Genomic DNA, 12,542 nt, shown 5'->3' with positions numbered 1-12,542 from the left:
TTCTGAAAAACCAGAAGCCTTAGAGCTTAGATATTTGACATGTAGCATTGCCTAATGAACCTCTACTAAATTTGTTCAAATAATGACCCCGGGGTCAAAATTGACCCCGCCCCAGGGGTCACTTGATTTTACATAGATTTCTATAGGAAAATCTTCAAAATTTTTAAAAAAATAAACCAGAAGGCATAGAGCTTAGATATTTGACATGTAGCATTGCCTAGAGGACCTCTACAAAATTTATTCCAATCATGACCCCGGGGTCAAAATTGACCCCGCCCCAGGGGTCACTTGATTTTACATAGGAAAATCTTCAAAAAATTTCTAAAAATAAACCAGAAGGCCTAGAGCTTAGATGTTTGACATGTAGCATTGCCTAGTGGACCTCTACAAAATTTGTTCAAATCATGACCCCCTGGGTCAAAATTGACCCCGCCCCAGAGGTCACTTGATTTTACATAGGAAAATCTTGAAAAATTCTCTAAAAATAAACCAGAAGGCCTAGATCTTAGATATTTGACATGTAGCATTGCCTATTAGACTTCTACAAAATTTGTTCAAATCATGACCCCGCCCCATGGGGTTACTTGATTGTACATAGACAAATCTTCAAAATTTTCTAAAAATAAACCAGAAGGCCTAGAGCTTAGATATTTGACATGTAGCATTGCCTAGTGGACCCCTACAAAATTTGTTCAAATCTTGACCCCCAGGTCAAACTGACCCAACCCCAAGGGTTACTTGATTGTACATAGGGAACTCTTCATAAATTTGCTAAAAATAAACCAGAGGGCCTAGATCTTAGATATTTGATATGTAACATTGCCTAGTAGGCTACTACAAACTTTATTCAAATCATGACCCCGGGGTAAAATTGGCCCTGCCCCAGGGGTTACTTGATTGTACATCGGAAAATCTTCCAAAAAATTTCTAAAAATCATCAGTTTGACATTTGAAAGTTCAAACATGTAGCTCAACTTACTCAGGTGAGCGATCCAGGGTCATCATGACCCTCTTGTTGTATGTAAGCTGGTATCTCAGTAACCACTAATGGGAATGGATTGAAACTTCACACACTTGTTCACTGTGATAAACTGACTTACATTGCACAGGTTCCATAACTCTATTTTGCTTTTTTACAAAATTATGCCCCTTTTTCGGCTTAAACATTTTTGGTTAAGGTTTTGTATGTAAGCTGGAATCTCAGTACCCACTTACAGGAATGGATTGAAACTTCACACACTTGTTCACTGTCATGATCTGACATGCACTGTGCAAGTCCCATAACTCTACTTTGCATTTTTTCAAAATTATGCCCCTTTTTCCACTTAGCAGTTTTTGGTTAAGTTTTTGTATGTAAGCTGGTATCTCAGTATCCACTGATTGGAATGGATTGAAACTTCACACACTTGTTCACTGTCATGATCTGACATGCACTATGCAGGTCCCATGACTCTACTTTGCATTTTTTCAAAATTATTCCCCTTTTTCGACTTAGCAGTTTTTGGTTAAGTTTTTGTATGTAAGCTGGTATCTCAGTATCCACTAAGGGAAAGGATTGAAACTTCACACACTTGTTCACTGTCATGATATGACATGCAGTGCAAAGGTTCAGTAACCCTACTTGGCATTTTTTTCAAAATTATGCCCCTTTTACAACTTAGCAGTTTTTGGTTAAATCCTTATGTGTAAGCTGGTATCTCAGTACCCACTAATGGGAATGGATTGAAACTTCACACACTTGTCTACTGTCATGAGCTGATAAGCACTGTGCAGGTTCCATAAGCCTGTTTCCCATTTTTACAAAATTATGCCCCTTTTTCGACTTTTGTATTCATTCAATTGACAAGGCTGTTGAATAGTCGAGCGTTGCTGTCCTACGACAGCTCTTGTTTAAACTATACTTAGTTTGAAAAGTACTTCGGTTCGGAAAATGTTTTTAGATGGATTCAGATAATTCAAATAATGTCACATAATGTATATATTCTATACATTATTTGACAATGTTATCAGTGAAAGTAGATATTCTATTGCATGAGGACTTTAATGTTTTAACTTAAAGATGATTTGTAGCATTGATCTCTGTTATTGGCTAAATTCTAGTGATGCATTTTTCATGTGCTTTTGTAACAGAAACTAGACTCCTTGGACATCATTCACATCATTGTTGCTTTATTTAGATGACGTAGGTAATTTTTGCTTCAGAAAGGAAGACCCAAACCCCTGTGGGAGCCTAGTTCTGTTCAACACAAGGAAAATAACATGCATGGAAATGAACCAGAATATTCGTATATGGAAAATACATATAACCAGTCTTCCTCAAAGACACCAGGGATGTTTGATACACAGTCTACACATTCTGCTCAACACCAGAACCATTCTATGGCAGAACACAGTTCTAAAAACAGAAATCATTCTGCAGTTCATAATATTGAATTTGACAATAGCGCAGTTAAAAAGTCTTCCCCATCAAAAGACAGACCAGCTTTTGGTCATAGGCCTCTAAGTGGTAAAAAGAAGCAGACAGATGAATTTATTGTAGGTCATGCTGTTAGACCGGACAGTGTTAAGATTAAGAAGGAAAATACATTCACCTCAACAGGGAAGAGCCGTCCTTCTAGTGGAAAATTTATGGCACCAGTGAACACAAATAGTATAAGCGCATATTTGCAGTTGAAAAAAGCAGGAAAGTTGAACTTGCCACATAGTACAGGCGCTAAATCTTCTGCAGGTATGTATCTTTTGCAGTAGTGGTGGTTTAACAGAATCTTGTTTATTGAGTCAGTATTGAAACTTTTACTCCCATGAGAAGTCTTATGAACAGTTTTTGTTATGGTCTTAGAGTCACGCTGATAGGTTATGTCATATGGTGACTTTATCCAGCTTTTGATACTGGAGGAATACCTCAGCTGGTTGAACCACTGACATTCCAAAAGTCAGTTGTGACACACTATTCACTAAAACCTGTGTACTATTATGTTGTTTTGTTTAAAGTTTGATCAGTCAGTCACTCAGCTTGTACTTTTTAGCTCACCTGTCACAAAGTGAAAAGGTGAGCTTTTGTGATCGCGCAGCGTCCGTCGTCAAAATGCGTGCGTGCGTCTGTCCGTAAACTTTTGCTTGTGACCACTCTAGAGGTCACATTTTTCATGGGATCTTTATGAAAGTTGGTCAGAATATTCACTTTGATGATATCTAGGTCAAGTTCGAAACTGGGTCGCGTGCCGATAAAAACTAGGTCAGTAGGTCTAAAAACAGAAAAACATTGTGACCTCTCTAGAGGCCATACTTTTCAATGGATCTTCATGATAATTGGTAAGAATGTTCACCTTGATGACATCTAGGTCAAGTTCAAAACTGGGTCACGTGCCGTCAAAAACTAGGTCAGTAGGTCTAAAAATAGAAAAACCTTGTGACCTCTCTAGAGGCCATATATTTCACAAGATCTTCATGAAAATTGGTGAGAATGTTCACCTGGATGATATCTAGGTCAAGTTCGAAACTGGGTCACGTGCCATCAAAAACTAGGTCAGCAGGTCAAATAATAGAAAAACCTTGTGACCTCTCTAAAGGCCATATTTTTCATGGGATCTGTATGAAAGTTGGTCAGAATGTTCATCTTGATGATATCTAGGCCAAGGTCGAAACTGGGTCACGTGCGGTCAAAAAACACGGTCAGTAGGTCTAAAAATAGAAAAACCTTGTGACCTCTCTAGAGGCCATATATTTCATGAGATCTTCATGAAAATAAGTCAGAATTTTCACCTTGATGATATCTAGGTCAAGTTTGAAAGTGGGTCACGTGCCGTCAAAAACTAGGTCAGTAGGTCAAATAATAGAAAAACCTTGTGACCTCTCTAGAGGCCATATTTTTTCATGGGATCTGTATGAAAGTTGGTCTGAATGTTCATCTTGATGATATCTAGATCAAGTTCGAAACAGGGTCATGTGCGGTCAAAAACTACGTCAGTAGGTCTAAAAATAGAATAACCTTGTGACCTCTCTAGAGGCCATACCTGTGAATGGATCTCCATAAAAATTGGTCAGAATGTTCATCTTGATGATTTCTAGGTCAAGTTCGAAAGTGGGTCACGTGCCTCAAAAAGTAGGTCAGTAGGTCAAATAATGAAAAAACGTTGTGACCTCTCTAGAGGCCATATTTTTCATGCGATCTATATGAAAGTTGGTCTGAATGTTTATCTTGATGATATATAGGTCAAGTTTGAAACTGGGTCAACTGCGATCAAAAACTAGGTCAGTAGGTCTTGAAATAGAAAAACCTTGTGACCTCTCTAGAGGCCATACCCTTGAATGGATCTTCATGAAAATTGGTCAGAATGTTCACCTTGATGATATCTAGGTCAAGTTTGAAACTGGGTCACGTGCCTTAAAAAACTAGGTCAGTAGGTCAAATAATAAAAAAAAACTTGTGACCTCCCTAGAGGCCATACTTTTCATGGGATCTGTATGAAAGTTGGTCTGAATGTTCATCTTGATGATATCTAGGTCAGTGTTGAAACTGGGTCAACTGCGGTCAAAAACTAGGTCAGTAGGTCTAAAATCATTAAAATCTTTTGACCTCTCTAGAGGCCATATTTTTCAATGGATCTTCATGAAAACTGATCTGAATGTTCACCTTGATGATATCTAGGTCAGTTTCGAAACGGGTCACGTGCGGTCAAAAACTAGGCCAGTAGGTATAAAAATAGAAAAACCTTGTGACCTCTCTAGAGGCCATATTTTTCATGAGATCTTCATGAAAATTAGTGAGAATGTTCACCTTGATGATATCTAGGTAAAGTTCAAAACAGGGTCACGTACCTTCGAAAACTAGGTCAATAGGTCAAATAATAGAAAAATCTTGTGACCTCTCTAGAGATCATATTTTTCAATGGATCTTCATGAAAATTAGTCAGAATTTTTATCTTGATAATATCTAGGTCAAGTTCAAAACTGGGTCACATGAGCTCAAAAACTAGGTCACTATGTCAAATAATAGAAAAATGACGTCATACTCAAAACTGGGTAATGTGGGAAGAGGTGAGCGATTCAGGACCATCATGGTCCTCTTGTTGTTTTTCACATACAGATTTTAAAAAAAAAATAGGTTATAGCTGATCAGATAGATTTACCATGATATAAAAGAAAGAAGCACAGATATTGTCATTAAAGCCTCACTTGGGATCTAGAATTCTTTCATGTGAGGAAAATAAATCAGTTGACATATGGAAGATCAGTGGTTCTATCTAGGTCCCTACTTGTGTCTGAAATATTGCCTGGAGCACATTGGGTTAACCTGCACCATAAAAGCAAGAAAGCCGCTGTATGATCTAAATTGTCATCACTTAAAGCCTGGACAAATATAGTGATATGGTTTAAATGATATTAACATATTTGCAAAGAAGCACTGAGCTTATTTTAAAACTCTCTTTCTATATTTTATTTAATTTCTTTAGTAACAAAATAAATAATTCAGTGTAGTAATTTGTACTGTATGTTATAGGATCTCGACCAACAACAGGAGGAAAGGCTTACATTCCAACTGCTGATGTAGAAGATAATTATATTAGGAAAGACAATTTTATGTGTCAGAACTGTGATAAGATGTATGACAGACAGAGAGATTTGGATATACATATGTCATACTGCACGGGATGAACACACAAAAAACAACTATTTACATTAAAAATGTCTGAGCTGTGATAAAATATATTCAAGACAGAGAGATATCACTGGGGACTGCTGCGTGTAACGTAGTGTTTCTCAAAGCACGTGTATGTTCCTCAGCGAAAGCGTGTTTACATTCCTTCAAGTGAAGACTATGATAACCACGTGTTGGATACATTTTTTCCCCCACTTTTGGGGGGCATATAGATTTGCCCTTGTCCGTCCGTCCGTCCGTCCTTCCGAGAATGTTTTGTCGTTCCTAGCTCCAAAAGTATTTGACATAGAGTCACAAAACTTTACAGGAATGTTGGTCAGCATGTGTAGTTGTGCACCTGGGGTTTCGCGTCTGGATTCATTCAGTCTTGTAGGAGTTATGGACCCTGACTTAGTAAAAAAATGGTCATTTTAATGTTGCGTCGCGTATAGCTCCAAAAGTATTTGACCTAGAGTCACCAAAGTTTACAGGAATGTTGGTCAGCATGTGCAGTTGTGCACCTGGGGTTTCGCGTCTGGATTCATTCAGTCGTGCAGGAGCTATGGCCCCTGACTTAGTTAATAATTGGTCATTTTAGTGTTGTGTCGCGCGTAGCTCCAAAAGTATTTGACCTAGAGTCACCAAAGTTTAAAGGAATGTTGGTCAGCATGTGCAGTTGTGCACCTGGGGTTTCTCGTCCGGATTCATCAAGTCTTGTAGGAGTTATGGCCCCTGACCTAGGAAAAAAATTGTGTCCTTTGTCATGTAGTGGGGGCATCTGTGTCCCATGGACACATTTTTAGTTGTGTATTCCCTGGACTTTAGTACTTGTCGCGGAGATCAAATAGCAGTTACATGATGTTAAATGTTATTTCTGTAACACAAATGCCTCTTGTTGTTACACTATGTTTTAGTGCAGTTTATGTCATGAAAGAATGCGCTTTGTGCTTTCCTGAATAATTTTATGTACATACTAACTACAAAGAAAAAAAGATTAATAATAGTGATATCTTGAATAAATGTCGTGACTTGGAAAGAAGTTTTTTCTTTGTTTTATGATAAAAAAAACATACAAAAGGATTTTTTTTCACAGTTTACAGAGAGTGTGTATGTTTTCCAACGAAGTCAAATTTTATGTGTATATTTATCAACGAAGTCATGTTTAATTTTAGGAAATGAACCATGTTGTATGTCGATACTGTCATCTTTCATTTGGTAGGGTAAATGATGCGTTATGTCACAGCGCAGCGGTCCATCCAGAGGAAAAATTGTCATACATGTTCAAGACACTCACTGCGTCAAAAGTACAATATAAACAAAGGACGTTTAAAGTACTTGGCCGTGATATGGCATCAACAGTTAATGATTTAAAACTTGATAAATTAACTGAAAAGCTTTCATTTCCATCTTCAGTGATGGTGGAAAGGCTCTTACAGCTTCTTTTTGTTGAGGGCCTACTTTGCAAATGCGTGGCTCTGTGGCTGTGTTTGTGGTGCTCTATGCTTCCGAGAAATCTACCCATACCTTTTCTCTTCTGTTAATAAATTGCAAAACTTAATCAGTCCATTGCCAGTTATATACACACGATGAAAAGCAAGAAGTTAATTGATTGAGGCATGATTTAAAATGGAGACTGAAAAGAGATAATTAAATGTTCTTTATCGAACGCCGCACCTGTATTATGTTGGGAAATTTCATGCTATCGTCATGTCAGAATGCGATGTTAACTTGTCAAAACAGTGTCTTAGTATGTCACAAAGCTATGTCATCTTGTTAAAGTATCATTTGATCTTGTCTGGGTTTTATACGCCCGAAGAGACGTATTATGTTATACCCCCGGTGTCCGTCCGTTTGTCCGTCCATACGTTAGCAATTTCGTGTCCGCTCTGTAACTCTTGAACCCCTTGAAGGATTTCAAAAAAACTTGACCCAAATGTTCACCTCACTGAGACGACGTGCAGAGCGTATGTTTTGGATGTTTCGCTTCAAGGTCAAGGTCACACTTAGGGGTCAAAGGTCATATCATTTTGTTTCGTTTCGGCTCTATAACTCTTAAACTGCTTGTAGGAGTTCAAAGAAACTTGGCACAAATGTTCACCAAACCGAGACGACATGCAGAGCACATGTTTCGGATGACTCGCTTCAAGGTCAAGGCCACACTTAGGGGTCAAAGGTCATATATGACTTTATTTTGTGTATATTGTTCTCCATTGCAGTGCCTTTGTTTTTATTTGGCAGATCCCTTTTCGTCACAATTAAAAGTTTTTTAATTCCTTCCCTTTTATGTTACTATAAATAGCTTATTTTGAAACTTTTATTATTGGCCGTAGGGAAAAACCGAGACCACTTTTCTATGGTACAACATGGATGATACCTCCAATTTTTAGGTGTATTTTGACATACCTGTACCTGGTAAAGATTATTTTGTGGACTTGGAATTTTTTTTGTGGACTCAGAATTTTTTTTGGAATTTCTTCCCTTTGCTGTTCCTGTCCTTAGGGCTTCAACAGTCAAGTTCCTTAAATTTTGCTCCCATCCTCCGATATTACCCTTCGGGCGTATATTGCCCCGCTTGGCGGAGCTCTTATTTAAACATAATAACACGCTCTATAAACAAGATCACACTGTACTTCGATATATTGAAATAGCTTTTTGACATAACAAGACACTATTTGGACAAGTTGGCATCTCATTTTAACATGATATCATAGTACTTAACATAATAAGACACTGTTTTGACAGGTTAACAGCACACTCTGAGAAGATAACATGACTAGGTAACATAATAAGACACTGTTGTGACAAGTTAACACCGTACTTTGACATGATAACATAGTTTTTTAACATAATAAAACACTGTTTTGACAAGTAAAGACCACACACTGATATGATAATATACGATAGGAAATGTCCCGACATGAGACAGTGGCGGTATTCCAAAGTTCTCATGAGTGCATGCAGACGACGCCGGTTGACTAGACACCGGTCGACGCGCAATAATTGGAAAGAACATTATTAAAATGTCTTCAGTGAAAAACGCACACACTCCCTGTTAGAAACACACTCACTTTTATAGGTTTCGTATAGAAAGTTACACAGTGTTTTTCCTTAATCCAGGCATTGCAACTTTTTTAAAACCATTCGTTAACCGATGATAATTTATGTTTTGGTTCTAAAAACGAATACTTTCTATCACTACGATCTTATTAGTGAAAAACAATAGCATTATAATTGCATTTCATGTGTAAATTTATAGATTTAGGTCTTTATTATCAAAACATTGCTTCATTTCATGAAACGTACATAATTTGCTGACGTTTTAGACGTTGAAACACATAAAACAACTATGCATTTGCATAATCTTTATTCTAAGTTTAAAACTATGTAAAATTTCCTACACCTACACAGTGCATTCCGTGTTAATTATACTCACCGGTGAGTTGGACGCCAGAATGTTATTAACACGCTTTCATTGAGGAACATACACGTGCTGTCTTTGAGAAACACTTTACGTTTCACGTGTCAGCCCACAGTGGATATGGATATACATTTGTAATACTGCACTGGGTGAACACAAAAACCATAATGTTAAAACATGTATGTGCTCTGATGAAATGTGTACAGGGATTTAGAATTCAGATATGCATGATATTTCATACAGCACGCAATGAACATAGAAGACATTTCATTTATAAGATGTGTGTTTTAGACAACAGATGTAGAGCTGTATGTGAACTATTATATTGGTTTCTTTACTATACTTCTATACTTATTGAAGGTTAGAAAATGATCATTAGATGGGGCATATCTTATTAGCTCGACTATTCGAAGAATAGTCTAGCTATTCTACTCACCCTGGCGTCGGCGTCGGCGTCGGCGTCACACCTTGGTTAAGTTTTTGCATGCAAGTACATACAGCCATCAATGAAAGGCATATAGCTTTGAAACTTATTTCTTCTTTTTCTAGGTCAATTACCAACCTCTCTGGGTCAAGTCCCATAACTCTGACATGTATTTTGAGCAAATTATGCCTCCTTTTGGACTTAGAAAATTTTGGTTAAAGTTTTACATGCAAGTTACTATCTCCAAAACTAATACAGGTATTGATTTGAAACTTCACATGTGTCTTCGGGGTTATAAAACTAGTTGATAGGATCAAGTCCCATAACTCTGACCTTCATTTTGGCCAAATTATGCCCCCTTTTGGACTTAGCAAATTCTGGTTGAAGTTTTGTGTGCAAGTACATACAGCTATTACTAAAAGGCATATAGATTTGAAACTTATTCTTTTTTTTCTAGATCATTACGAACCTCACTGGATCAAGTCCCATAACTCTGGCATGTATTTTGGGCAAATTATGCCCCCTTTTGGACTTTGAAAATTCTGGTTAAAGTTTTAAATGCAAGTTTCTATCTCCAAAACTAATCCAGATATTGAATTGAAACTTCTCATGTGCCTTCGGGGTTATAAAACTAGTTGATAGCAGCAAGTCCCATAACTGATATGCATTTTGGTCAAATTATTCCCCCTTTTGAACTTAAAACTCTTTTGATATTTAACTTTTTTGGGTAATATTTTCCTGCTTCTGGGTCAATATTTCGAATAGTCGAGCTTGGCTGTCTTACGGACAGCTCTTGTTTTAATTAAAACCGTTAGCTTTTCCTTAGAACCAAAGCTAGTACGAGATAATTTACTGTAAACAGTGTGGAACTCCATGTGCCTTTGATTCAAGCAAATTACAAACTTTCTTTAAATTTTAGCTAGCATTGTTTGTTAGTTTTATATGTATTATACAGATATCTTATTTAATATAATATATGTAAATTGTTAATTGTGCATAGTATTTATACGTTATTAAAAGTACGTCCTTCTGTATTTGCAAGTCATTGTTTGGACTTGGCTTGGAAGCATAAAGCATATGACTATAAAACAGTCGAAATTGATCTCTTCCAGGATGAAGAAAAACTTTGATTTATGAAATTCTGAATTGTTACATGTGTGTTAAAATCATGGTTGAACTGATAAACATATTTTGTCTCCATTGACTTTTATGAAATAATTGCAATGATAGATATGAAGTAATTGGTCAGAGAGCAGTGTAGTAAACATGTAACAATTAAAACAAAACAGAAAAGAAAGCATCATTTAAATAATTCACTCGGTTATAAATAAATAATGAGTTTTCAATATAGTAGTGCTATTTTTTCATAATTGTTCTCTAGATGCAATTTGTGTAATAAAATTGAAAGTGAGTTTGTGTTTTATTCATGCAGTGCCTCGGCTAATTTGTGTTCTTTTAGCAGCAACTGGTGTTTGGATGCAATTTCTAGAAAATTTATATTGAGAATAATTGGTTTTTTATGCCCCCGAAGGGAAGCATATTAGTTTTCAACTGTCCGTCTTTTAGTTCGTTCGTTCGTTAGTCACAACGTTAACTTTTTGCATGAAGGCACTTTACTGGCGAACCACTGCACCCAAGACCTTCAAACTTCACATGCTGGTAGTACTTATTGAGTACACCACCCCTACTGACTTTGGGGTCACCAGGTCAAAGGTCAAGGTCACAGAGGCCAACGTTAACTTTTTGCATGAAGGCACTTTACTCGCGAACCACTTCACCCAGGACCTTCAAACTTCACATGCTGTTAGTACTTATTGAGTACACCACCCCTACTGACCTTGGGGTCACCAGGTCAAAGGTCAAGGTCACAGGGGCCAATGTTAACTTTTTGCATGAAGGCACTTTACTCGCGAACCACTGCACCCAGGACCTTCAATCTTCACGTGCTGATAGTACTTATTGAGTACACCACCCGTACTGACTTTGGGGTCACCAGGTCAAAGGTCAAAGTCACAGGGACCAACGTTAACTTTTTGCATGAAGGCACTTTACTCGCGAACCACTGCACCCAGGACCTTCAAACTTCACCTGCTGATAGTACTTATTGAGTACACCACCCCTACTGACTTTGGGGTCACCAGGTCAAAGGTCAAAGTCACAGGGGCCAACGTTAACTTTTTGCTTGAAGGCACTTTACTCGCGAACCACTGCACCCAGGACCTTCAAACTTTACATGCTGATAGTACTTAACCCTACTGACTTTGGGGTCAGCAGGTCAAAGGTCAAGGTCACGGGGGCCAACGTTAACTTTTTGCATGAAGGCACTTTACTCGCGAACCACTTCACCCAGGACCTTCAAACTTCACATGCTGTTAGTACTTATTGAGTACACCACCCCTACTGACTTTGGGGTCACCAGGTCAAAGGTCAAGGTGCTGCGGGGGCATTTGTCACCATCAGTGACAGCTCTTGTTTCATTATGTGAGCACGTGACACACATGACGATGTATTTTCACAAGTTTTTTTTAATCAGTTGATTAGAGCAGTTGTTGCTTTATTATGTCTCCCCCATAATTGGGGGAGGCGTATTGATTTTGCCTTCGCCGTCTGTCTGTCCGTCCACCAGTCCGTCCGTCAGCATTAAGCTTGTCCGGCTTTCACAGGTCAAACTGCTGGCCAGATTTTGACAAAGCTTCACAGGAATGATCAGTACCAAACCTAGTTGTGCATGTCGCCGTCATGTTCCGCTTCGCTGCACAAAATGGCCACAAGAGCTAAAAAAAGAAAAATCTTGTCCAACTTTCATGGGTCAAACTGCTGTCCGGATTTTGACGAAAATTCACAGGAGTGATCAGTACCAAGCCTAGTGGTGTAAATCACCAACACATTTGGCTTCTCTGCACAAAATGGCCGCCAGAGCTAAAGATAGAAAAATCTTGTCCACAGGGTTGCCACTTACCTTGAAAAGTCAGGGAGAAATGATTTTTTTTCAATGTCAATGAATTGTCAGGGAAATTTTGTTAATGATCAGTGAAAAATGAAAAGTCAGGGAAAAATGAAAT

General features: G+C 37.9%; 1 protein-coding gene across 3 annotated transcripts in view; it reads left to right on the top strand.

Annotated features, from left to right (window-relative positions):
- The window catches only part of LOC123533796 (coiled-coil domain-containing protein 157-like), a 51,966-nt gene extending 41,075 nt beyond the window's left edge, over nt 1-10,891 (top strand). For all 3 annotated transcript variants that reach the window (XM_045315674.2, XM_053518950.1, XM_045315673.2), the window contains exons 10-11: nt 2,203-2,728; nt 5,501-10,891. In XM_045315674.2, the coding sequence (XP_045171609.2) occupies nt 2,203-2,728; nt 5,501-5,655 (681 nt within the window). In that variant the 3' untranslated portion in view covers nt 5,656-10,891. The remainder of the gene's footprint in view (nt 1-2,202; nt 2,729-5,500) is intronic.
- Nucleotides 10,892-12,542: the final 1,651 nt, after the last annotated feature.

This window comes from Mercenaria mercenaria, chromosome 12 (genome assembly GCF_021730395.1).
Source record: "Mercenaria mercenaria strain notata chromosome 12, MADL_Memer_1, whole genome shotgun sequence".
Classification (NCBI taxonomy): domain Eukaryota; kingdom Metazoa; phylum Mollusca; class Bivalvia; order Venerida; family Veneridae; genus Mercenaria; species Mercenaria mercenaria.
The sequence above is the reverse complement of the archived record's forward strand: the minus strand, read 5'-3'. Positions and strand labels throughout refer to the sequence as shown.